A 26438-nucleotide genomic window follows, 5' to 3' on the forward strand; every position below is an offset into this window, starting at 1 on the left:
TCTCAACCGCTGTGCGGGACTCAGGCCGGAAGTGCGCCGCGGCCCGGGTCTCACTTTCACGCGCAGCCGGCGTTCCCGTGACGTATTTCCGGCGCGCCCGCCCTAGCGCTCTTCACGCTCGCGCTGCTGTGACGCGACGGAGGCGGCGGGAGCGGGAGCGGTGGGCTTTTTCCACAGGTGACGCCTGGAGAACGGGTGGACGTGCAGGCCGGGAACCACCCGGCTGCGCCCCCACACTCTCCGCTGCCCACGAGTCTCGGAGTGGCACCCTCTCCTGGTCGTCTCCTCTCGTGGGGCCCGAAGAACGGGGCAAAGCCGAGTTCGTGCGCTGTACTGCGCGGGCGCGCGTTTCGTTCTTCGGGTTTGCCATGGTTCTGTGACTCCCTAAAGGTTGAGGGCTACTGAATTGGAAGAAACGCCAAGCTGGCTTCTGGGGGGCTGCCGGGCGCCGGGCAGCGTGCTTGGGCTGGGGAGGGCAGGGCGTGTTTACTCTGAGTAGAGCAACCGCAAAACCTCCTTTAGAAAATACCCGTTCTGAGCTGCGGCGTTGGAGAGGCCGCCTGTCGTTCAGCCCCTTCAGACCCTCTCTCACTCCGTCTTCCGGAGCGTGAGTGAAGCCCGGGTGAGGTGTTTTCCCACACGCCGGGGGCCCGGAGCTGAGAAGGGGCATGGCCAGCATCACGCAGCTGTTCGACGACCTGTGTGAGGCCCTCCTGCCGGCTGCCAAGACTCACCTGGGCCAGCGCAGTGTGAACCGGAAGAGGGCAAAGCGGAGCCTCAAGAAGGTGGCCTACAATGCGCTTTTCACAAATCTTTTTCAAGATGAGACTCAACAGCTGCAGCCTGACATGTCAAAACTACCAGCGAGAAACAAGATCCTCATGTTGTCCTTTGACTTGAGAGTGGGTGGCCTGGGCCTCGAGGCCGACCGTCTGGAGGAGCTTGTGGAGGAGCTTGAAGCAGCCCCTTGCTGTCCGCTTTTGGAGGTGGGGTCTGTTTTGGACCTCCTGGTTCAGCTGGCAGGGAGTGGTCCCCCTCAACTTCTGCCGAGAAATCGAGACTACTTCCTTAACAACAAGCACGTGGGGAGAAACGTTCCGTATAGCGGCTATGATTGCGACCACCTGAGTGTGTTTGAGACGGACGTTCAGTCTCTGATCTCCAGAGAAGAGTGTTTGTGTCACAGCATGATCCAGGAAACACTTCAGGTTATGGAGGCTGCTCCAGGCACCGGCCTGCCCACCGTCGGGCTCTTCTCATTTGGTGACTCTTGTGGTGACAGGTTTGAGAGAGACACCCGGGTCTCGCTCTTCGGGGCCCTTGTGCACAGCCGCACTGACGACATGGACGTCCGACTGGGCCTGCCCCCCGTGCCAGACAATGCAGACCTCTCTGGGCTGGCCATTAAGGTAGAATGTTTGGTTTTTCCTCTTTCACCTTTCTTGGGGTTTGGAAAATGCTTTCTGTGACTTTCTTTTTTTTTTTTTTTTTTTTTTTTTTTTTTTTCAGACAGGGTCTCTGTCACTCAGGCTGGAGTGCAGTGGCGTGATCTTGGCTCACTGCAACCTCCACCTCCTGGGCTCAAGCAATTCTCGTACCTCAGCCTCCCGAGTAGCTGGAATTACAGTCACCTGCCTCCACGCCCGGCTAATTTTTTTTTTTTGGAGATGGAGTCTCGCTCTGTTGCCCAGGCTGGAGTGCAGTGGTGTGATCTCGGCTCACTGTAACCTCCACCTCCCAGGGTCAAGTAGTTCTCCTCCCTCAGCCTCTTGCATAGCTGGGATTACAGGCGTGAGCCACCACGCCCAACTAATTTTTGTATTTTTAGTAGAGACGGGGTTTCACCATGTTGGCCAGGCTGGTCTCCAACTCCTGACCTCAGTTGATCCACCCACCTCGGCCTCCCAAAGTGCTGGAATTAAGGTCACTGCGCCTGGCCCAGTGACCTTCCTTTTATCCTGGTAAAAGGGGGGATAGTCTGGTGGCTGCATTGTGGGGTGGGGCTACTGGAGTGGACTTACTGGCGGCCACCCTGCTCTGCAAGGACAGTGCTGCCCACCTGCCGGCCAAAGCAACGTGCTGCTTTTCATCTTTACCTAACGGGGCATGTCATTAAGCCTCCTCTGCCTTCTAGAGCTGCCATTTAAATTTAAGTTAATTAAAACAAAATAAAAAATTCAGTTCCTCAGCCCCACAAGCCACATTTCAAGTGCTCAGTAGCCACGTGTGGCAAAAGTGTTCACGTTTTGTGATACGTGCAATTGGATATGCTTTTGCTGTCTGTTGCCTGAGGCTTTCCAACATGGTCCCGTGTAGCTCCTCATTTGAGTTTTGTATTTTCTTGCTTTATCAGTGTTGCCCAAAGGATACATTGTTACTAGTCATTCTATTCCTGTGAGATAGCTAGACAATTTATAAACATACCTAATGCTACAGCAAATGTCTTGGTGTACAGCAGTTTTGTGTTTTGTTTTTGAGACAAGTCTCGCTCTATTGCCCAGGCTGGAGTGCGATGGTGTGGTCTCGGCTCACTGCAACCTCCATCTCCTGGGTTCAAGTGATTCTCCTGCCTCAGCCTCCTGAGTATCTGGGACTCCAGGCGTGTGTCACCATACCCAGCTAATTTTTATATTTTTTTGTATTTGTATTTTTTTAAATTTGATTTGATTTTTTTTTTTTTTTTTTTTTGAGACAGAGCCTTGCTCTGTTGCCCAGGCTGGAGTGCGGTGGCACGATCTTGGCTCACTGCAAGCTCCGCCTCCCAAGTTCACGCCATTCTCCCACCTCAGCCTCCCGAGTAGCTGGGACTACAGGCGCCCGCCACCACGCCTGGCTAATTTTTTGTGTTTTTAGTAGAGACGGGGTTTCACTGTGTTAGCCAGGATGGTCTCAATCTCCTGAGCTCGTGATCCACCCGCCTCGGCCTCCCAAAGTGCTGGGATTACAGGCGTGAGCCTGGCCTGATTTTTTTTTTTTTTTTTTTTTTTTTTTTGAGATGGAGTCTCACTCTGTCGCCCAGGCTGGAGTGCAGTGGCCGGATCTCAGCTCACTGCAATCTCCGCCTTTCAGGTTCACGCCATTCTCCTGCCTCAGCGTCCTGAGTAGCTGGGACTATAGGCGCCCGCCACCACGCCCAGCTAGTTTTTTGTATTTTTTTATAGAGACAGGGTTTCACCGGGTTAGCCAGGATGGTCTCGATCTCCTGACCTCGTGATCCGCCCGCCTCCGCCTCCCAAAGTGCTGGGATTACAGGCGTGAGCCTGGCCTGATTTTTTTTTTTTTTTTTTTTTTTTTTGAGATGGAGTCTTGTGTAGGGACCAGTCCTACAGGGTCTGTGGGTTTTTCTCCCCATGTGTGGAGATGAGAGATTGTAGAAATAAAGGCAGAAGACAAAGAGATAAAAGAAAAAACAGGTGGGCCCGGGGGACCACTACCACCAAGACACAGAGACCGGTGGTGGCCCCGAATGCCAGGCCGTGCTGCTTTTTATTGGATATAAGACAAGGGGGCAGAGTAAGGAGCATGAGCCATCTCCAGTGATAGGTAATGTCATGTGGGTCATGTGTCCGTCCACTGGACAGGGGACCCTTCCCTGTTTGGCAGCCGAGGCGGAAAGAGAGAGAGAGGAGACAACTTACACCATTATTTCTGCATTTCAGAGACTTTTCACTAAATCTGCTACTGCTATCTAGAAGGCAGAGCCAGGCGTACAGGATGGAACATGAAAGCGGACCAGGAGCGTGACCACTGAAGCACAGCATCGCAGGGAGACATTTAGGCCTCTGGATAACTGCGGGCGGGCCTGACTGATATCTGGCCCTCCACAAGAGGTGGTGGAGCAGAGTCTTGTCTAACTCCCCCACCGGGGAAAGGGAGACCCCCCACCCCGCCGCCCCGTCTGCTAAGTAGCGGGTGCTTTTCCTTGACATTGACGCTACCGCTAGGTAACTGGCGTCTTCCCAGGCGCTGGCGTTACCACTAGACCAAGGAGCCCTCTAGTGGCCCTGCCCGGGCATAACAGAAGGCTCTTAGTCGTCTGGTCACTTCTCACCCTGTCCCTTCAGCTTCTGTCTCTGTATGACCTGGTTTCTCCTAAGTTATAATTGTAGAGTGAAGATTATTATGATGTTGGGATAAAGAGTAATTGCTACAAACTAATGATTAATGGTCATATATAATCATATCTATGATTTATATCTAGTATAACTGTTCTTCTTTTGCTTTTTAATTTTATTTTATTTTATTTATTTATTTATTTTTGAGACTGAGTCTCGCTCTGTCGCCCAGCGCCCAGGCTGGAGTGCAGCGGCCGGATCTCAGCTCACTGCAAGCTCCGCCTCCCGGGTTTACGCCATTCTCCTGCCTCAGCCTCTGGAGTAGCTAGGACTACAGGCGCCTGCCACCTTGCCCGGCTAGTTTTTTGTATTTTTTAGTAGAGACGGGGTTTCACCGGGTTAGCCAGGATGGTCTCAATCTCCTGACCTAGTGATCCGCCCGTCTTGGCCTCCCAAAGTGCTGGGATTACAGGCTTGAGCCACCGTGCCCGGCGCTTTTTTATTTTTTTTGAGACGGAGTCTCGTTCTCGCCCAGGCTGGAGTGCAGTGGCGCGATCTCGGCTCACTGCAAGCTGCACCTCCTGGGTTCACACCATTCTCCTGCCTCAGCCTCCTCAGCAGCTGGGACTACAGGCGCGCACCACCACACTTGGCTAATGTTTTGTATTTTTAGTAGAGACGGGGTTTCACCATGGTGTTGATCTCCTGACCTCGTGATCCGCCTGCCTTGGACTCCCAAAGTGCTGGGATTACAGGTGTGAGCCACCACGCCCAGCCTACAATTCTGATTTTATATATTTTCTTTATTATACCGGAACGGCTTGTGCCCTCGGTCTCTCGCCTTGGCACCTGGGTGGCTTGCTGCCCACAGTCTTGCTCTGTTGCCCAGACTGGAGTGCAGGGGTGCAGTCTTGGCTCACTGCAACCTCTGCTTCCCGGGTTCAAGCAATTCTCCTGCCTCAGCCTCCTGAGTAGCTGGGACTACAGGTGCCCGCCACCATGCCCAGCCAATTTTTATATTTTTGGTAGAGATGGGGTTTCACCATGCTGGCCAGGCTGGTCTCAAACTCCTGACCTCAGCTGATCCACCCGCCTCAGCCTCCCATAGTGCTGGAGTTACAGGTGTGAGCCACCGTGCTTGGCCCCGGTGTACAGTAATTTTTTAATGTTTAGTGTGATTTTTTTATTCGGGGTTCCCCACAATGGAATTTCCAGGTCAGAGGCATCTCAGAAAGTTTCACTGTAAGTTCCACTGAGGCTTATGTGTTATATGGAATTGGAAATTGGCAGCCTTGACAAATTATTTTGTTTAATTCCTTAAATGGCTCATTGGGGGAAAACATTATATGGTACACATGTGCTTGAGAAAAACAGAAGAAACATTTTGATAGGTCTTTGCCTCTAACAAGTCAATGGAACTAGGTGGATGAAGTTCCTGGAATTCTCATTGCCCTTGGATGAAATGTGGACACAGGAATGAGTGGCGGTTTGCCCTTCCCTGTGTCTCCAGGTCCCACCGAGTGTGGATCAGTGGGAAGACGAAGGATTCCAGTCAGCATCCAACCTGACTCCTGATTCTCAGTCTGAGCCCAGCGTGACCCCAGACGTGGACCTGTGGGAAGCTGCACTCACCTATGAGGCCAGCAAGCGGAGGTGCTGGGAGCGAGTCGGCTGGTGTGTGCCCTTCTTTGCCTTGGCATGCAGTGCCCTTACCCCTGCATGAGCGTGGCCTTGGGTGGGGTGTGTGGGGGGCGTTGTGTACTCAGGGTCCCAGGCATTTGTGATGAGTTAGGAACCTAAGCTAGTGTCCCACATTGACTGAGTCCTGGGAGTTAAGAGAGATGCAGAGGGGAAAACACTAACAGCCTTTTTTTTTTTTTTTTTTTGAGACGGAGTCTCGCTCTGTCGCCCAGGCTGGAGTGCAGTGGCTGGATCTCAGCTCACTGCAAGCTCCGCCTCCCGGGTTCACGCCATTCTCCTGCCTCAGCCGCCTGAGTAGCTGGGACTACAGGCGCCCACCACCACGCCTGGCTAGTTTTTTGTATTTTTTTAGTAGAGATGGGGTTTCACTGTGTTAGCCAGGATGGCCTCGATCTCCTGACTGCGATCCGCCCGTCTCGGCCTCCCAAAGTGCTGGGATTACAGGCTTGAGCCACCGCGCCCGTCCACTAACAGCCTTTAAGGAGGCCTCACCTCCCCACCCAGTAACCAGATCACACCTGCCGGGCAGAGCAGTCGGAGCAGCTAAGTTATGTCCTTACGACCAGTCAGAGGTGCCTGAGAGCTGCCTGGCAGGCTGTGTGGTTAGTGCCAGGAAGAAATGCTCACTGGGCACAGGGTGCTGATGAAGGAGCCTTTTCTATCCGTGTCCGGAGGAGTTGGGAGTGGCAGTCTGGGCGATGAGAAGCTCCAGCTGCAGCAGCTTTTCCCTGACTGGTGCCAGCAGCTTGCTCTCCGGATGCAGTAGCCACTCACTCCCTGGCTCATCTGGGTCCAGAGGCCTCCGCACTCAGGGCCTCTCAGAGTCTTTAATGTGGTGGCATCTTTTGATAACTCCCAGAACCCAGATAGAGAATATGCATTTTGGCCAGGCACGGTGGCTCACAGCTGTGATCCCAGCACTTTGGGAGACTGAGGTGGGCAGATCACTTGAAGTCAGGATTTTGAGACCGGCCTGGCCAACATGGTGAAACCCCGTCTCTACTAAAAATACAAAAAATTAGCTGGGCATGGTGGCGGGCACCTGTAGTCCCAGCTACTCGGGCGGCTGAGGCAGGAGAATGGCGTGAACCTGGGAGGCGGAGCTTGCAGTGAGCCGAGATCGCGCCACTGCACTCCAGCCTGGGCGACTGAGTGAGACTCCGTCTCAAAAAAACAAACAAACATATATATATATAAATTAGCTGGGCATGGTGGCGTATGTAATCCCAGCTACTCAGGAGATTAAGGCACGAGAATTGTTTGAACCTGGGAGGCAGAGTTTGCAGTGAGCCGAGATTGCACCACTGCACTCTAACCTGGGCGACAGAGTGAGACTATCTCAAAAAAAAAAAAAAAAGAATAATACATATTTCCCCAAATGTTTGGCCATGGAATGCCCCGTTCACATCCAGTCCACTGGTGATCCTGTGGGTACCGGTTTGGGGAGTGTTGGGTGAAAGAGTCAGGGCTGGCCGGGAGCCGAGTGCTCTGGGATGCAGTGCCTGGGCTGTTGCAGCCTGGACAGGAGCATGTGCCCGCGGGCAGGCATGCTTTCCTGACATGAAGATTCCTGCAGGGATGACTGTCTGCCTGCCTCCCAGCACAGTGGTGGTGGCCTTATCCTGACTGCCAGGACCTTCCTGCCGTGTCACTTCCTGCTGTTGCATCAGTCAAAGCAAATCTCATGGTCCTGCTCTCTGCCAATCCCTCACATGTTTAAAAACTGGCCCTACAAGTTATTGCTGTATTCTGTACATGTCTGCTAATAGTATTTATTTTCTCTTTTTTTGGTATTTATTTATTTATTTGAGGTGGAGTCTCACTCTGTTGCCCAGGCTAGAGTGCGGTGGCACCATCTTCAGCTCACTGCAAGCTCTGCCTCCCGGGTTCAAGTAATTCTCCCTCTCTCGGCCTCCTGAGTGGCTGGGATTACAGTCGCCCACCACCATGCTTGGCTAATGTTTGTAAAAACTCAGAACCTTCCAACACCGGGTTCCCTTCACCTGGAACATTCTTCAGCTCACCATAATTAGGCAACTCCTTTCATCCTAAACAAACTAGGTCCCCCAAACTCTCCCTCATAAATCAATCTTTCTTTCTTTCTTTCTTTCTTTCTTTCTTTCTTTCTTTCTTTCTTTCTTTCTTTCTTTCTTTCTTTCTTTCTTTCTCTTTCTTTGTTTCTTTCTTTCTTTTCTTTCTTTCTTTCTTTCTCTCTCTCTCTCTTTCTCTCTTTCTTTCTCTCTCTCTCTCTCTCTCTCTCTCCCTCCCCCTCTCTCCTTCCTTTCTCCCTCTCCCCTTCCTTTCTCCCTCTCCCTCTTTTTTTTTTTTTTTTTGAGACGGAGTCTCGCTCTGTTTCCCAGGCTGGAGTGCAGTGGTGTGATCTTGGCTCACTAATTTTTTTGTATTTTTAGTAGAGATGGGGTTTCACCATGTTAGCTAGGATGGTCTCAATCTCCTGACCTCGTGATCTGCCCGCCTTGGCCTCCCAAAGTGCTGGAATTGCAGGCATGCGCCACAACGCCTGGCTAATTTTGTATTTTTAGTAGAGATGGGGTTTCTCCATGTTGGTCACGCTGGTCTCAAACTCCATCTCAAAAAAAAAAAAAAAGAAAATTTGTGAGTTTTTTTTCTGTATCCATCTCTTACAGTTTTTTTGAGGTGGGGTAGTAAAATTTATATAATGTTTTTACCGTCTTAACCAGTTGTACCGCTTTGTAATGCTGTGTGTATTTTCACTGCTGCACAGCAAATCTGCAGGAAACTCTGAATCCATTAAACAGCTTCCCATTCACTCCACTTTTTTTTTTTTTTTTCCCGAGATGGAGTCTTGCTCTGTTGCCCAGGCTGGAGTGCAGTGGCACGATCTTGGCTCACTGCAACCTCCACCTCCTGGGTTCAAGCCATTCTCCTGCCTCAGCCTCCCGAGTAGCTGGGATTACAGGCGCCTGCCACCATGCCTGGCTAGTATTTGTGTTTTTAATAGAGTCAGGGTTTCACCATTTGGGCCAGGCTGGTCTTGAACTTCTGACCTCGTGATCTGCCTTTCTTGGCCTCCCAAAGTGTTGAGATTACAGGTGTGAGCCACCGCGCCCGGCCTCCACTTTCTGTCTCTAGGATTTTGTTCACTGTAGGGACCTCATGTAAGTGGAGTCACACAGTGTTTTGTGATGGCTCATTTCACTCCACGCGGCATCCTCGAGCGCTGTCCCTGTGGAGACAGTGTTTTGTGATGGCTCACTGCACTCCATGTGGCGTCCTTGAGTGCCGTCCTTTCTGGAGCATGTGTCTGAGCTGCCTTCCTTTATAAGGCTGAATGATGGGCGGGGGTCTGCATGGGCCACCTGTATTTATCCTCTTCTGCTGGGTGCTCAGGCTCCTCTACCCCTGGCTATTGTGGATGATGTTGCTGTGGATGGGGGTGTGGGTGCTGCTGTAGACAGGCATGTGGATGCTTCCATGGACCTGGGCGTGGATGCTGCCGTGGACAAGGATGTGGATGCTGCTGTCGTGAATGGGTGTGGATGCTGCCGTGGACCGGGGTGTATGTGATGCTGCTGTGAACAGGTGTGTGGATGCTGCCATGGACTGGGGTGTGGATACTGCCATAGATGGGGGTGTTAATGATGCCATGGACAGGGGTGTGGATGATGCCGTGGATGGGGGTGTGGATGATGTTGCAGTGGATAAGGGTGTGGAGATGTTCCCATGCACAGGGGTGTGGATACTGCCGTGGACAGGGATATGGATGCTGCTGTCATGAACAGGGGTGTGGATGCTGCCGTGAACAGGAGTGTGGATGATGCTGTGGACCTGGGTGTGGATCCTGCTGTGGACAGGGGTGTATATGATGCTGCTGTGCACCGTGGTGTGGGTGCTGCCGTGGATGGGGTTGTGGATGATGCTGCAGTGGATAAGGGTGTGGATGATGTTCCCATGGACAGGGGTGTGGATACTGCCATGGACAGGGATGTGGGTGCTGCTGCCGTGGACAGAGGTGTGGATGATGCTGCCATGGATGGGACTGTGGATGATGCCGTGGATGGGGGTGTGGATGATACTGCAGTGGATAAGGGTGTGGATGATGTTGCTGTGGACGGGTGTGGATACTGCCCTGGACAGGTGTGACTGATGCTGCTGTGGACAGGGGTGTGGATGATGCCATGGACATGGGTATGGATGATGCCACAGACCTGAGTGTGGATAATGCTGTCGTGAACAGGTGTGGATGGTGCTGTGGACGGGGTTGTGGATAATGCTGCTGTGAATGGGTGTGGATGCTGCCGTGGACCTGGGTGTGGATGATGCTGCCGTGGATAGGGGCGTGGATGCTGCTGCTGTGGACCTGGGTGTGGATGATGCTGCCGTGGACTTGGGTGTGGATGATGCTGCCGTGAACAGGGTTGTGGATGCTGCTGTGTACATGGGTGTACAAACCTTGTTTTGTTTCTAACAGAAGAATACTTTATGAGTAAGTCACCACCCCAAGGGCCACTGGCGTGGCCTGGGGTGCTCTTCCAGGGCTGGGCCCGTCGGATACCCCCGGCCATGCCCAGGACCCCAGGCAGGTGCCCCGGACACATTTCCACATGAGTTGTCCTGATAGAATTGATTGTGCTGGTGTTCACAGCAGTATCATCCACAAAAGGCTGGGTGGTGAGTTGGCATTTGTACATGGCTGCGTTTCTTAGAGTTTATTGTTTTGAATCACTTCCGTTCTTCTGTTCGTGCCCATTCCCGAGAGAAAGTATGCTGGTGCTGAGGTGCAGGTCATCACGTCTGCTCATGGCCTCTCTTCTGCCCCCCTCGCAGCCCCCCTGGCCACAGAGAGGAGCCTTACTTGACAGAGGCGGGAAGGGACGCTTTCGACAAGTTCTGCAGGCTCCGCCAAGGGGAGCTTCAACTGCTTGCTGGGGGCGTCCTACAGGTCCCACAGCCCGTGCTGGTGAAGGAGTGTGAGCTGGTGAAAGATGTGCTGAACGTCCTGATTGGGGTCGTGTCTGCCACGTTTTCCCTCTGCCAGGTGAGAGCTGCTCACTCCCGGCCACAGCGGCGTGGGGCTGGCCCCCTCTCTACCAGGCACTGCCCAGCCCTTTACAGGGCAGAACGAGCCCCAGTGCAGGGAGTGGGGAGTGGCAGGGAAGGCCATCTTCGAGGGCCACCAGTGATGATAGTCAGCGTCATCCCATTTTGGTTCTAAAAAGTGTTAACGTTCTTTTAAAAAACTGCAGAGAAATAACATGTTTATTACTGTCGGCAAAGCGATAGGAAATGTCCCTTTCCCCATTTCCATTTCCATCTTGGAGAAGTGCCAGGCGCCTTCCGAGCCTTCCCATCGCTCGGGAGGAGCACCTGCCTGCCGAGAGCGTCCCAAGATTGGGGTCTGCGCTGCTCTTCTCACTGGACCATGGTGTCATCCGGGATGGGTCCGGGACTTGCTGGTTCTGGCACCAGCTGCAGTTTAGCCAGCCCTCTTGCTGGGCACTGAAGCCGTAAATGGATTTATTCAGAAATAGGAAGTCTTGTTCTGCAGCTTTTTCCTTCTTTGGTCTTAAATGTTCTGGCCGGGCGCGGTGGCTCACGCCTGTAATCCCAGCACTTTGGGAGGCCGAGGTGGGCGGATCACGTGGTCAGGAGATCGAGACCATCCTGGCTAACACGGTGAAACCCCGTCTCTACTAAAAATACAAAGAATTAGCCGGGCATGGTGGCAGGTGCCTGTGGTCCCAGCTACTCAGGAGACTGAGGCAGGAGAATGGCATGAACCTGGGAGGCAGAGCTTGCAGTGAGCCGAGATCGCACCACTGCGCTCCAGCCTGGGCGACAGAGCGAGACTCCGTCTCAAAAAAAAAAAAAAAATGTTCTTTTATGGTGGCCATTCTTAGACTTCAGAATGGACTAGAAGCACAGCCAGTGACTGCCCCAGAAAAGTGCTCACCAGCAAGCTCCAGCTGCTGTCGGCGCTGACAGCGCCTGTTCTCAACACCATTCTCACGGCTCATCTTGTCTGTTGTGGGGATAGCCTTATTGTGTGGCACCAACCCTGACTCTTTCTCTTGTTTTTTGAGACAGGGTCTCACTCTTTCACCCATGCTGGAGTGCAGTGGCACTGTCACAGCTCACAGTAGCCTCGACCTCTTAGGCTGCATCTCAATCCTCCCACCTTAGCCTCCTGTGTAGCTGGGACTACAGGCATGTGCCACCACACTCAGCTCATTTTTTCTTTTCTTTTTTTTTTTTGAGACAGAGTCTTGCTCTGCTGCCCAGTCTGGAGTGTAATGGCATGGTCTCTGCTCACTGCAAACTCCACCTCCCAGGTTCAAGCAATTCTCCTGCCTCAGCCTCCCGAGTAGCTGGAATTACAGGTGCACACCACCATGGCCGGCTAATTTTTGTATTTTTGGTAGAGACGGGGTTTCACCACGTTGCCCAGGCTGGTCTCGGACTCCTGACCTCAAGTGATCCGCCCACCTCAGCCTCCCAAAGTGCTAGGATTATAGGTGTGAACCACCACACCAGGCCCAGCCAGCTCATTTTTAAAATGTTTATAGAGATGGGGTCTTGCCGTGTTGCCCAGGCTGGTCTTGAACTCCTGGGCTCAAGTGATCTGCCTGCCTCAGCCTTCCAAAGTCCTGGGATTACAGGTGTGAGCCACCATGCCCGGCCCCTATTTTTCATTTCTGATTTTAGTAATTTGATTTTTTTCTCTTTCATAGTCATCTTTTCAAAAAAATTTTTTTTAATTTTTTAATTTTTTTTGAGACGGAGTCTTGCTCTGTCACCCAGGCTGGAGTGCAGTGGCGCTATCTTGGCTCACTGCAGGCTCCGCCTCCCGGGCCCGCCACCATGCCCGGCTAATTTTTTGTATTTTTGGTAGAGATGGGGTTTCATCGTGTTAGCCAGGATGGTCTTGATCTCCTGACCTCGTGATCCACCTGCCTTGGCCTCCCAAAGTGCTGGGATTACAGGCATGAGCCACCGCGCCCAGCCCATAGTCGTGTTTTTTCTTAATTATTCTAGCTAAGACTTGTCAATTTTGTTGATCTTTTCAAAGAGCCAACTTTTTGTTTGGTTCTCTCTATTGTTTTTCTATTTTGTATTTTTTTTTTCTTTTTGAGACACAGTCTCACTCTGTCTCCCAGGCTGGAGTACAGTGATGCGATCTCAGCTCACTGCAGCCTGCACCCCTTGGATTCAAGCAATTCTCCTCCTCAGCCTTTCAAGTAGCTTAGACTACAGGTGTGGACTACCACGTCTGGCTAATTTTTGTATTTTTAGTAGAGATGGGGTTTCACGTGTTGACTAGGCTGATCTCAAACTCCTGACCTCAAGTGATTCACGCACCTCGGCCTTCCAAAGCGCTGGGATTACAGGTTTGAGCCACCGCGCTTGGCCTACTCTGTATTTATTTCTGCTCTAATTATCATTTGTTTTCTTCTGCTAGTTTTGGGTTTAACTGCTTTTTTTTTTTTTTTTTTTTTTTGAGATGGAGTCTCGCTCTGTTGCCCTGGCTGGAGTGCAGTGGCACAGTCTCGGCTCACTGCAACCTCTTCCTCCTGGGTTTAAGCAGTTCTCCTGCCGCAGCCTCCTGAGTAGCTGGGACTACAGGTGTGCACCACCCCGCCGGCTAGTTTTTGTTTTCAGTAGAGATGGGGTTTTCACCATGTCGGTGAGGCTGGTCTCAAACTCCTCACCTCAAGTGATCCACTTGCTTCCGCCTCCCAAAGTGCTGGGATTACAGATGTGAGCCACTGCACCCAGCCTGTTTTGTTTTGTTTTGTTTTTTGAGACAGGATCACCCAGGCTGGAGTGCAGTGGTTCAAACATGACTCACTGCAGCCTCAACCTCCTGTGCTCAAATCGATCCTCCTGCCGCAGCCTCCTGAGTAGCTGGGACCAGCAGGCCTGCACCACCACGCCCAGCTAATTTTAAATTTTTTTTGTCTTTTTTTTTTTTGAGACGGAGTCTTGCTCTGTTGCCCAGGCTGGAGTGCAGTGGCGCCATCTCAGCTCGCTGCAACCTCCGCCTCCCACATTCAATGATTCTTCTGCCTCAGCCTCCTGAGTAGCTGGGACTACAGGTGTGCAGCACCACGCCCAGCTAACTTTTTGTATTTTTAGTAGAGACAGGGTTTCATCATGTTGGCCAGGATGGTCTTGATCTCCTGACCTCGTGATGCGCTGGCCTGGGCCTCCCAAAGTGCGGGAATTAGAGGCAAGAGCCACCACACCCAGCCTAGAGATGTCTGTGTGTTTTTTTTTTTTTTTTTTTTTTGAGACGGAGTCTCACTCTGTCGCCTAGGCTGGAGTGCAGTGGCACAATCTCAGCTCACTGCAACCTCTGCCTCCCACATTCAACGATTCTCTTGCCTCAGCCTCCTGAGTAGCTGGGACTACAGGTGCACACCACCATGCCCGGCTAATTTTTGTGTTTTTAGTAGAGACGGGGCTTTGCCATGTTGGCCAGGCTTATCACGAACTCCTGACCTGAAGTGATGCACCCGCCTCGGCCTCCTGAAGTGCTGGGATTACAGGCGTAAGCCACCATGCCTGGCCTAACTTAAAATTTTTGTAGAGATGGGGGTCTCGCTATGTTGCCCAGGCTGGTCTCAGACTCCTGGGCTCAAGTGATCCTCCTGCCTCAGCCTCCCAAAGTGCTGGGATTATATGTGTGAGCCACTGTGCTTGGCCTAACAGCTCTTTTTAAAATATCTCTTTAGGATATACACAGTGCTGTTGTGATTTAGTATCTTGTTTCCTTGTAATGTGGGATATCTCTTTTCCTTTCTAACGTGCGTATTTGCAGCTGTAACCTCCCTCCTGGCTTCTGCTGCACCCCGTTCGTTTCGGTTGTCATGAGCCCTCTACTGGGGGTCTCCACTCTCTGGTTACAAACACATTGCGGGGAATGTGCTGTGGCAAGTCTTTGTGCATCTTCCATCGTTTCCGCTCTTTCATCCCGAAGAGTTGAATGAGCGGGTCTCACGGCAAACATGTTTTATAGCTTCTGCCCTAGGAGGCTGTCTGTGTACTTGTGTCCTGTGGAAGGTGTTCTGTTGTTTCCTACCCTTTTCTACACTTGGCATTTTAAACATGTATTTTTCAGTGTGGTGAGAATTTGTGCCTTGTTTTGGTTTGTACGTTTTTGTCCCTCAGTGTAGGAGTTCTGGGTGCGCCTTCTGGGTGTTTGCTTTTGGGTCCTGGGGGCACTCTAGGTGGTGTGGGGTTGGGTGCAAGGGTGGAAGGAGATGGCACCTTCCTGGGGGTCTGGGTGCCTGGCCTCTGAGCAGTGTCCTCTACCCCTGTGCAGCCGGCCCAGGCCTTTGTGGTGAAGCGGGGTGTCCACGTGTCGGGAGCGTCTCCCGAGAGCATCAGCAGCCTGCTCTCGGAGGTGGCCGAGTATGGGACCTGCTACACGCGCCTGAGTCACTTCTCTCTGCAGCCGGTCCTGGACTCTTCGTACAGCAAGGGCCTCGTGTTCCAGGTACGGCCTCTGCCTCGTGGCTGTCACACATCCTTGTGAGAACGGTGCACACGACCTGGAAAAGAGAATCTCAGAAGTCCTTCTGCAGGACCAGACAGTCTAAACCTTTTCTTTCCTTGCTAACATCTGAAACCCAATAGTGGCTCATGAGGGATGGGTCAGTGAAGATGTTTTACCTCACTGGAAACCTGGGGCAGATGCGTGTGGGCCCTGGGGTGTGTGGGAGGCAGGTGCAGCCAGCATTCGGGGCATGCGAGGCAGGAAAGGCGTTAGTGGGGCTCTTGCCGCCTGCTCCCCAGTGGGCCCGGCACATTGCGGATGACTGACACTGCCCGGCCCTCGTGTTGGGTGAATTTACACTGCTGGGCGTTCTGAGCCAAGTCTGGCTCCGGAAGCCGCTCTTTGGTGAGTCTTGAAGCTGGCTCATATGCTGAGTAGAGACCCATGGGACAGAGGCTGCACCTTGATTGGGAGAGAATAGGCAGGCGGATGATGGGTAATTTGGGGGCTGAGAGGAGGGTGTTCGGAAGGTGGGCAGAGAGCACTGGAGGAGCCAGGCGGCGCAGCCTCCTTCAACTGTTGCTGCCACAGCAGGGGCTGTAGGGTGGGGTGATGTGGTGAGGTTTAGGTTTTAGACGGGCTGCGGAGGTGGGCATGGTGGGAGCTGCATGGGACGGGGAGAGCTTCTAGGCAGAGGCTCAGGCCTGGGGGACTTGAGGGCTGCAGATGGTGGAGAAGGGGGCAGAGCAGGGACACTGAGAAGGGCTGGACTGTGGTTCCCACTCATCTGGCAGGCGTGGCCAGGAGGGTTCTGGGGTGGGTGGACTGAGATTGGTCCAGGGTGCGCCTGTCTTGGTGTGACCTGCAGGGCCTGCTGCTGTGGCATTGCCCAGGATGCTGGTGCCACTGAGACCACTGTGGTCCGAGCAGACGCAGCTCTCACAGCACTAGTGTCTGTGCACAGAGCGCAGCCGCCATTTCCCCCCTCACCCCTCAACCCCTATGCCACGCCCCTGGGGCAGCTGGTCTCAGATGAGAGGAAGGGTTGGTGGGGGGGGCCACATTTCCACCTGGTCCAGTGGTGGGACGTGGCTCACAGAGGCCCATTGCTTGGAAATGGAGCCCAGAGCTGAGGCAGGAAACAAAGCGCTGTGCCCAGTACTGGTGCCCCTCAGGCCCTGGTCACAGCTGCGTCCATGTGCTTGGCCGCCCTCCTCCCAGCCTCTTTGCCCACAGGCCTTCACCAGTGGCCTGAGGAGGTACCTGCAGTATTACCGGGCCTGCGTCCTTTCCACTTCGCCCACCCTGAGCCTCCTCACCATTGGTTTTCTCTTCAAGAAACTGGGCCGGCAGCTCAGGTGAGCCTCAGCATGGTGACTGAGCAGGGGACTTTGCAGGAGTGGCATGGAGCCTGCTGGGTGATGGAGGGTTTGCTCTGCTTCCTGGCAAGGAGGGCCTGTGAGAACAGCCCTCAGCAGGTGACTGGATGGCCCTTGGCTGGCCGAGTTCACCAGGTGCCAGGCAGAGTGGGTGTGTCTCCCATGGGCCTACCACAGCTGGCCCCATCCAGGCCCTCCAGGCCTGGTGGCTCCTGCCTAATTGGCACACAGGGTCCCTAGGGATGTGGCTTCTGGTACACACAAGCTGGTTACTGAGCAACCAGGCTGGGGAGCTACTGGCAAGTGCTGTCAGACGAGGAAGAGTGAGGAGTTGGGCGTTGGGAGCAGTGGGAGAGGCGACCTTCCAGGCAGAGGAGCAGAATGTGGCAGCCCTGAGGAGACCCAAGGGCTGAGACACCGTGGGGCAGGGGAGCCTGGGCTGTGAAGGCGCGAGTTGTGGCAGGTGCTTGGTGCCACTGTGTGGATGGGAGGGGCTCTCAGGTGCAGCCCCCGGAAGTGGGAGGATCAGGGTGATTAGTGTGTTGGCCAGAGCCTGGGAGGGAGGGGCCTGTTGGGTGTGGGTACTTCAGTGGGTCTGTGTGGACAGTGCAGAGGCCCAGGGCTGGGCACAAGTCCTCCAGGGAGCCCATTTCTGGGTCGCTGGGGTGCATGTGGTTTTTAAAGACTGCATCTGAAGTCAGTTGCTCCACGGAGCATGAAGATACATGGAGATTTTGCTCATGATCTGATCCAGGCCTGGGGACCCTGAGCCCGGTCACCTGGTCTGATCCTGCCTCTGGGTCTAGGTACCTGGCCGAGCTCTGTGGCGTTGGTGCTGTGCTCCCAGGCACCTGCGGAGGAGGCCCCAGGGCTGCGTTTCCCACCGTGAGTTGTGCGTCCCTGCCGAGTGTGTCAGCCTGGCGGGTTCCAGGAAAGGGGGCGACTGAGCGTGTCCCTGGGGGGCTGCTGCCGGCAGGGCTGCATCTGACTCCCAGGGCTGGGTGCACTGAGCTGCCCCCCCCGCCCCCTTTGTGGTCTGCAGGGTGTGAAGCTGCTGTCCTACCTCTACCAGGAGGCGCTGCACAACTGCAGCAACGAGCACTACCCTGTGCTGCTGTCCCTGCTGAAGACCAGCTGCGAGCCCTACACCCGGTGGGCGGTGGGCGGTGGGCTGGGCGGGCATGCACTCCCCCCAGACAGACATTTGAGAGCAGTCCCTTGTCAGACACCTGCTGAATGTGGGGATCACACAGGAAGGAGAGGGCAGGATAGGTGGCCTGGGCAGGAGCCCCCAACCCCCAACCCCCAACCCCAACCCCACTCCACAGCCCCTACCCTGCCCCGACTCCATTCCACCCCTCATGGATGGCCACACCCCACCCCGCCCCTCACTGAAGGCCACGCCCCACCCCGCCCCTCACTGACGACCATGCCCCACCCCGCCCCTTACTGACGGCCACACCCCCATCCCGCCCCTTACAGCCTCGCCCCACCCTGCCCCTCACTGCCGGCCCCACCTACCTCTCTGCTGACCGTGCCTACCCCTGCTGCTCCCCGTTTGCAGGTTCATCCACGACTGGGTGTACAGCGGTGTGTTCAGAGACGCTTATGGCGAGTTCATGATTCAGGTGAACCATGAGTACCTCAGCTTCCGAGGTAGGTGGCAGCTGGTTGCGGGGCAGGGGTCTGTGCCTGTGGGCCTGGGTTCAGGGCCACGGCCATGCCGGCCACCCTGGTGTTCGCCCCACCTTAGATAAGTCGTACTGGACACATGGCTACGTGCTCATCTCCAAAGAGGTGGAGGACTGTGTTCCCGTGTTTCTGAAGCACATTGCCCACGACGTGTACGTCTGTGGGAAGACCATTAACCTGCTGAAGCTCTGCTGCCCCCGGGTGAGGAGGGGCTCACGCATGGGGAGGGGAAGGGGGCCAGTCTTCCCCGGGGCTGAGTCTGAGGCTGAATGCTGGTGGCTGTGCCTACATCACCTTTGGCAGCATTACCTCTGTTGGTCCGACGTCCCCGTCCCCCGGATCTCAGTGATTTTCTCCCTCGAGGAGTTGAAGGAGATTGAGAAGGACTGTGCCGTCTACGTCGGGCGCATGGAGAGAGTGGCCCGCCACAGCTCTGTCAGCAAGGAGGAGAAGGTGCGTGGCACCACGGGTCTCGGGGGTTTTCTTTGCCCCACCTCTGCTTCCTGGGGTCTCAGGTTGGTGGGGTGGACCGTGAGGGCTGTGCAAGATGGGGGCCTCCCTTCTGGCATTTTCTGTCCTGGCGGTGGCCGGGGTGGGTTCCAAGGGGGAGCTGAGACGAATATCCTGGAGCCAGATGCCAGGCAGGGGCTCTGTTCTCTTCTCCTGGGTTTGGGTGGCTCAGCCTGAAGCCCAGGTTTTGCTGGCGTGGGAAACTATGCTGGGGCTTCCCCTGGGCCCGCCGGCTGTGGACAGACAGTCCTGGCTGCACTCCAGGGCGGCAGGGCCTGTGGTCCTGTACTCAGATGGCCTTTGCAAGTCCCCCTTCTGCTGGGAAGGGACAGTGTGTCAGGGACGAGCCACGCCTCTCCTGTGTCCTCTGGGAGGGGCTCGGTAGTACAGTCAGTGCCATTCCGAGGAACACCGTTTCTGGCCCAGTGCCTGGTGGGCAGCAGGGATACCTGGGCAGGGGCAGGCCTATGAGGCTGAGTGGGGAAGCCCCCTCTCTCAGGCCCCTTGGTTTCCTTCCAGGGTAGGCACACACAGCCTGGCCTCAGCCCCAGATGTCTCTGTGAGAGCCGGTCAGCTCCCGTCCATGGCCTGGAGCCAGCTTTGCCACTGCTGAGCCTGGGGGTGGGGAGGGGTGGCGGGGGGGGTGTCCTGCCATCACCTGGTCCCTCCCCGAACCCTTGGACCATGTGTCTCCCCTGCCGGCCCTGAGTCCACAGGTGTCCTGGGCATCCTAGGTGAGGGGTCAGAGGATTAGGTTTTTTTTTCTTTGAGACAGGGTCTCACTGTGTGGGCCAGGAGGCTGGAGTGCAGTGGCTCGAACATGGCTCACTGCAGCCTCCACCTCCCAGGCTCAAGAGATCCTCCTGCCTCAGCTCCCCCCATCCCCTGCCCCCCAAATAGTTGATACTACAGGCACCCGTCACCACACCTGGCTAATTTTTGTATTTTTAGTAGAGGTGGAGTTTTGCTATGTTGTCCAGGCTGGTCTCAAACTCCTAAGCTCAGGTGATCTACCCACCTTGGCCTCCCAAAGTGCCAGGATTACAGGCGTGAGCCACTGCGCCTGGCCAGGATGCTTTGTTTAACCAGTTGTCTTTCTCAGGAATTACGTATGGAAATTGCAAAACAAGAATTAATTGCTCATGCCCGGGAAGCAGCATCCAGGGTCCTGAGTGCACTGAGTGGTGAGTGGCCCCAAGTCCTCCCTTCTGCAGTTTCGGGGGTCCTTGCTGGGGCCTCCTTGTGACATTGCACCCCTTACTGTCCCTATGTAGACCGGCAGATGTCAGAACGGATGGCCTTGGACGCCCGAAAGCGCGAGCAGTTTCAGAGGCTGAAAGAACAGTTTGTGAAGGACCAGGAGGTGGGTAGGACCTGTCCCTGCGGGGTCAGGCCCGTGAGTCCTGATTTCACAGGCCAGGCTGTGTTTTATAGCGACGCCAGGCGGCCAGGCAGGAGGAGCTGGATGATGACTTCAGCTACGCCCGTGAGCTCCGAGACAGGGAAAGGAGGCTGAAGTCCCTGGAGGAGGAGCTGGAGAGGAAGGCGAGGTAGGGCAGCCGGGGCTCCAGGCTTAGGGGTGCAGTGTGGCAGGGGCCCCGTAGCTCTGGCTTAATCTTACTGATGATTTTACTTTTTTTGAAAACCTTCAAGCAACATTAAGGTAGAAAGACCAATGTGCTGAACCCAGAGTGGCTGTGGCCATTCTGCCATATCCAGGTGTCCTTAGCCGTCCTGCGTGTGGTCTTGTGGGTAGTTTGTATGGATTAGGGTCCAGGCGAGGCCTGCATATTGTTTGGGGTCCTGTCTCTATTATCTTTCTAAACATCCCCCCTTACTTATTTTTAAGTCTGTTACTGGTCTGAGACAGGGCTTTTTTTTTTGAAACGGAGTCTCGCTCTGTCACCCAGGCTGCAGTGCAGTGGCACAATCTCTGTTCACTGTAACCTCTGCCTCCCAGGTTCAAGCAATTCTCTTGCCTCAGCCTCCCGAGTAGCTGGGATTACAGGTGCCTGCCACCACATCCAGCTAATTTTTTGTATTTTTAGTAGAGACGGGGTTTCACCATGTTGGCCAGGCTGATCTCAAACTCCTGACCTCAGGTGATCCACCTGCCTCGGCCTCCCAAAGTGCTGGGATTACAGGCGCAAACCACTGCGCTTGGCCGAGACAGTGTTTGTCCCACTCGGCATCTGAGTCTGTCTCCCTGGGCTGTCATCAGCCTGTCCCTAGGCTGAGTAGTGCTGGAGCCTTCAAGGGGCTGTTCGGGGTTTTGGAGAGAGCCTCTTATGGGAGGGACTGGCCGCTTCCTGCTCAGCGCCACGCGATGCTCTTGTCCCAACCTTAGATCTGTTTATGGAGCCCCTGAGGGATATGTGTGGAGGGGTGCACGTGCCTGTGTGCAAGCACGTCTGTGTATGCATTTATGCATGCATACCTGTTCACGTATGTCCGTCAAGACTGTCCTGTTAACACATGGATAAAACCAGGCCTAGACACTATGTCTCTGGCCTGTGGCAGCCAAATTAGAGCTGGCCAGTCCAGGTTGTCTCTGGCCTGTGGCAGCCAAATTAGAGCTGGCCAGTCCAGGTTTGAGCCCAGTTGCCTGCTGGTGAGAAGCTCAAAATCATGGGGCACAGTGAGGCAGGCTTTGAGTTCAGCAAATAAAGCGTTTGTGTTGGTTTTGCCTCACGTGCTTTTTTGCATTAGTCTTCAGTTCTCAGCTTTGTACCTGTAGAAGGGGAAAAGGCCTTACGTCTTCGGGGCCTGGGGCCCTCGGCCTCCTGCTCACCCCTTGCTTCAGGCCACACAGGATCTCATTCCGCTATTCATCCAGCAGACGTTGCTGAGCCCTGGCTGGGCACCGACTCACCAGGGTCTCCCAGCCTGGCAGGTGGAAGGGCCTGCCTGGTGCTGCCCTACAGGTGCTGTGAGGGTCCAGAGCTATCAGCCCCTGGTAGGGAGAGACTGGGGGGCAAGGGCCCACTGGGGCCTCTGTTACGGGGAACCATCCTGGCCTGAGAGGCACCAGGTGGATGGGGTGGGGTGACTTGTGGCCGTGTCCTCTCTGGGTGTGGCTTCAGGCAGGCGCTGGTCGACCACTACAGCAAGCTCTCTGCAGAGGCAGCTCGTCGGGAGCAGAAGGCGCTGTGGCGAATCCAGAGGCACCGACTGGAGAGTGCACGGCTTCGTTTTCTCTTAGAAGATGAGAAACACATTCAGGTATCTCGGTGGCACTCTTTCCCTGGGCTTTGGGGGTCTGGGCACCCCCGAGACTGCACACAGACCTGTGTGGTCTTCTAGGAGAGGGCTGGCGGCTCTCGTGTTGGCAGCAGAGCACTGTCTCTCTCCCTGTGTGCCACCAAATTGCACAGATACAGGCGGTGAGGAGCTCGTGGTTTTGAAGTACTTTCTGCAGGCCCAGGGTCCCAGTGGAGCCCAGCACAAGCCTTGTCTGGTTCAGTACACACAGCTGCCATGGGCAGTAGGGGCCGTGCTTGACTCCAGCTCTGCTGGTCACCCCTCTGGCTTGAATTTACAGGAGATGCTGAAAGCAATGTCTGAGGCTCACCAGCCCCAGGAGCTGCCAGACGTCCTCTTGAGCGTGCACCCCCAGGTGAGCGGTGGAGCGGAACCCAGGGTGCCCTAGCTCTGAGCCAGGGGTGCCGGGCCTGGTGGTTTCCCCATAGCCCTGGGCACCTCATGTCGGTCATGGCTGCACAGCTGAACTTGGGGGACAGTTCGAGGGCTGGGGGAGCCTGAGACCAGACTGGGTCTTGATGTCACTTGTGTTTCAGGTCGCATCTCCGGGTCCTGAGGACCCAGAGGGAGACCAAGGCTGTGATGCTGGGCCTGCGGAGCAACACTCAGCTGCCTGGGATGGCCGGAACAGGCCAGGCCTGCCGACCCCACAGTCCCTTAAGCCTCTAGCAATGGGGGCTGGTGGCACAGGGCTGCAGCAGGCGGAGGAGGCCGGACCCTTCTCTGACAGCCTCAGCATTGGAGACTTCCTACCTGTGGGCCCAGGGGCTGAGCAGTCCGTGCAGACTGGCATGGTCCCTCTCCTGGAGGCAGCGCTGCAGACCATCAACTTGGACCTGCCCCCCTCAGCTCCTGGGGAGGCACCCGCAGCAGCCAGCACTCAGCCTTCCAGGCCACAGGAGTACGACTTTAGTACTGTCTTGAGGCCAGCTGTGGCCGCTTCACCTGCACCAGGACCCCTGCAGGCTGCAGAGTGCAACTTGGGCAGCTCAGGGCCACAGCTGTGGGAGGACAGTTGTGGGAAGCTGGATGCCTGTGGCTCCACCTTGCAGGTGGCTCTGTCCCCCTCACACCCACCCAGGCGTGCCGCTCTGAAGGAGGGGAGCAGCCAGCCCGCAGAGCAGCTCTTCGGGCATGAGTCAGGAGGTGGTCTTCCCACAGGGGGCTATGCTTCTGAAACAGCTCTTACCCAGCCACAGTGGAACATCCACGGGCACGTGTCTGACGCCAGCATCGGGGTCGGGGAGAACGTGTCAGAAGTGGCTCCCACCCGGCCACGGTGGAACATCCATGGACACGTGTCCGATGCAAGCATCAGCTTGGGGGAGTCCGTGTCAGAAGTGGCTCCCACTCGGCCACGGTGGAACACCCATGGACACGTGTCCGATGCCAGCATCAGGGTCGGGGAGAACGTGTCGGACGTGGCTCCCACCCGGCCACGGTGGAACACCCATGGACACGTGTCTGACGCCAGCATCATCTTGGGGGAGCCTGTGTGGGACGTGGTTCCCACCCGGCCACGGTGGAACACCCACAGACACGTGTCTGACGCCAGCATCAGCTTGGGGGAGCCTGTGTCGGACGTGGTTTCCACCCGGCCACGGTGGAACACCCATGCACCCGTCCCTCCGCCCCACATGATGCTGGGGGCTGTCTCACCAGAAGCTGAGCCCAACACACCCAGGCCCCAACAGAGCCCCGCTGGCCACACGTCCCAGTCAGCGTTCAGCCTGGGAGCACAGAGCACTGTGCTGGACTGTGGGTCACGGCTGCCTGTAGAAGTGGGGCCATCTCTGTCCTCCCTCAGCTCAGGCTGCCGGGAGGAGAGCATCAGCATCGGGGAGAACGTGTCAGACGTGGCTCCCACCCAGCCATGGTCGCCCAACACCCCGGGAGACGGCGTCTCTGAAGAACTAGGTGAGAGTAGGGTGGCTGGTGGCCAGGATTGGGACTGTGGGACCCACACAGCCTGGGAGGTAGGCAGGCGGTGGGGTTGGTGGCATGTGAAGCTCCCCTCAGGCCTCCTTTGCCAGCCAGGACCTGGGCTGCTGTTTGGGGGACATGGGAGGGGCTGCTTGAGCCGGGAGCGGCTCTGCTCCATCCCCTTCACAGGCGCTCGGCCCTGACGCCCTCTTGTCCACTTGTGTCCACACAGGCCCTGGGAGGAGCGGGGACACTGAGGAGCCACTGAACTCACAGGTTAGGTGGATGCAGCCTGGGGGGTCCCACAGCAGGCAGGGAGGCTCCGTCCCTCCAGATTATCACGCGGGTGGGTCCCACATGCGGTTTTCCTTTTTTTGGCTCTGAGGCTGGTGTTTTGTTAGGAAAACGCAGCTGCCCAGAGCAGCCCAGGCCCTGGTGAGGAGGCGGTATTGGCGGCGGAGGCTCAGGGCGGTGAGCAGGCCTACCTGGCAGGCCTGGCAGGGCAGTACCACTTGGAGCGGTACCCGGACAGTTACGAGTCCATGTGTGAGTGCAGCAGCTACTGCTGGCAGGGAGCCCTGGGCTGGCCGGTTCCCAGCACTTGCTCCATCTCCTGTGGGCGGGGGTGGAGCCCTGGGCCGCCGGTTCCCAGTATGTGCTCCATCTCCTGCAGCTGAGCCACCCATCGCTCACCTTTTGCGCCCTGTGCTTCCCCGGGCCTTCGCCTTTCCCGTGGACCCCCAGGTCCAGTCTGCCGCGGATGAGACTGCTGTGCAGCTGAGCGAGTTGCTGACGCTGCCCGTGCTCATGAAGCACTCCATCACGGCACCATTGGCCGCCCAGTGAGTGCCCCCGCCCCAGCCCGCCCACCCAGCCCGTCCTGGCCCGCCCTGACTCCAGCTCCCTCCTGCCAGCATCTCCTTGGTGAACAAGGCTGCCGTCGACTATTTCTTTGTGGAGCTGCACCTGGAGGCGCACTACGAGGCGCTGCGGCACTTCCTGCTGATGGAGGACGGCGAGTTCGCCCAGTCCCTCAGCGACCTCCTCTTTGAGAAGGTGACCTCCGGACATGGAGTGGGGCCAGTGGTAGAGGGGAGGCCGTGGGAAAGGGGAGACTGGTTGCAGGCCCACAGCCCCATGGGGCGCCAGTGAGTGCCAGGCATGTGCTTGGGATTCCTGGGGACACTGGTCCCTTTTCTGCCCAGCTTGGGGCCGGGCAGACACCCGGGGAGCTGCTCAACCCGCTGGTGCTGAACTCTGTGCTGAGCAAGGCCCTGCAGTGCAGCCTGCATGGGGACACCCCGCACGCCTCCAACCTCTCCCTCGCCCTCAAGTACCTGCCCGAGGTGTTTGCCCCCAACGCCCCAGATGTGCTCAGCTGCCTGGAGCTCAGGTACAAGGTCAGCAGCAGCCCCGGTCACGGGGATGGGACAGGGGCTGCCCGTGGGACACCTGCTGAGCCGTGTGTCCCTGTAGGTGGACTGGCCGCTCAATGTTGTCATCACTGAGGGCTGCCTGAGCAAGTACAGCGGCGTCTTCTCCTTCCTGCTGCAGCTGAAGCTCATGATGTGGGCGCTCAAGGATATCTGCTTCCACCTCAAGCGCACAGGTGAGGCCCCACCGGAGCTCAGCGCCCCACACCCCTGGCTTGAGGCCGCGCTCACCTCTGCCCTCTGCCCTCTGCCAGCCCTGCTGAGCCACATGGCCAGCTCCGTGCAGTTCCGCCAGCTGCAGCTGTTCAAGCATGAAATGCAGCACTTCGTGAAGGTCATCCAGGGCTACATCGCCAACCAGATCCTGCACGTCACCTGGTGCGAGTTCAGGGCCAGGCTGGCCACCGTGAGCGACCTGGAGGAGATCCAGCGTGCACACGCAGAGTACCTGCACAAGGCCGTCTTCAGGTGAGGCCCGGGCAGCGGCTGCGTCCCTGTGGTCGCGGCTGAGCCCACCCAGCAGCACTGCCTCCCCGCAGGGGCCTGCTCACGGAGAAGGCGGCGCCTGTCATGAACGTCATCCACAGCATCTTCAGCCTCGTGCTCAAGTTCCGCAGCCAGCTCATCTCCCAAGCCTGGGGCCCCGCTGGGGGCCCGCGGGGTGCAGAGCACCCCAACTTTGCACTCATGCAGCAGTCCTACAACACCTTCAAGTACTACTCCCACTTTCTCTTCAAAGGTGAGGCCCACCCTGGCTGGGAGGGCTGTGGGGGGGCAGGGCGGGGCTCCCACCATGGGCAGAAGCCTGAGCGGCTCACGGGTCCCTAGTGGTGACCAAGCTGGTGAACCGCGGCTACCAGCCCCACCTGGAGGACTTTCTGCTGCGCATCAACTTCAACAACTACTACCAGGACACCTGAGGCTGCTCTGCGGGGGACATGCACAATAAAGGTGTCCTCAGACCCTGTCTGCATCTCTCTCTCCTGGGCGGGGCTGAGGGCAG

At 56.1% G+C, this 26438-nt stretch overlaps 1 protein-coding gene and 1 long non-coding RNA gene across 9 annotated transcripts; one reads left to right on the plus strand and one right to left on the minus strand.

The window, feature by feature from the left end:
• Positions 1 to 104: 104 nt before the first annotated feature.
• On the plus strand, positions 105 to 26400 carry TUBGCP6 (tubulin gamma complex component 6). 8 transcript variants are annotated; one of them, XR_003719801.2, is made up of 25 exons: positions 105 to 1409; positions 5566 to 5729; positions 10566 to 10776; positions 15064 to 15237; positions 16474 to 16595; positions 17423 to 17501; positions 17659 to 17768; positions 18181 to 18272; positions 18370 to 18509; positions 18612 to 18761; positions 19921 to 20002; positions 20093 to 20181; positions 20253 to 20368; positions 21902 to 22040; positions 22360 to 22434; positions 22616 to 23996; positions 24235 to 24278; positions 24404 to 24548; positions 24655 to 24844; positions 24917 to 25058; positions 25208 to 25395; positions 25479 to 25611; positions 25690 to 25903; positions 25975 to 26174; positions 26264 to 26400. XR_003719801.2 is itself a non-coding variant. In XM_028827552.2 (25 exons), exons 1-25 carry the CDS (start codon positions 669 to 671, stop codon positions 26353 to 26355), a joined length of 5220 nt encoding a protein of 1739 aa, XP_028683385.2. In that variant the 5' UTR covers positions 105 to 668; the 3' UTR covers positions 26356 to 26400. The 8 variants fall into 8 exon arrangements, 5 of the variants coding, with proteins under 5 accessions (XP_028683385.2, XP_028683386.2, XP_077805346.1 ...); XR_013398868.1 differs by having other exon boundaries at positions 24676 to 24844; XR_013398869.1 differs by having other exon boundaries at positions 5566 to 5708; positions 24676 to 24844.
• On the minus strand, positions 14487 to 22972 carry LOC114670327 (uncharacterized). The gene is made up of 8 exons (XR_013398870.1): positions 22833 to 22972; positions 18618 to 18741; positions 18138 to 18466; positions 17680 to 17848; positions 17427 to 17533; positions 16501 to 16693; positions 15414 to 15699; positions 14487 to 15292 (listed from the first exon to the last, which is right to left on the minus strand). It is a non-coding gene; the product is annotated as an uncharacterized LOC114670327 (long non-coding RNA).
• Positions 26401 to 26438: the final 38 nt, after the last annotated feature.

This window comes from Macaca mulatta, chromosome 10 (genome assembly GCF_049350105.2).
Source record: "Macaca mulatta isolate MMU2019108-1 chromosome 10, T2T-MMU8v2.0, whole genome shotgun sequence".
In the NCBI taxonomy this organism is placed as follows: Eukaryota; Metazoa; Chordata; class Mammalia; order Primates; family Cercopithecidae; genus Macaca; species Macaca mulatta.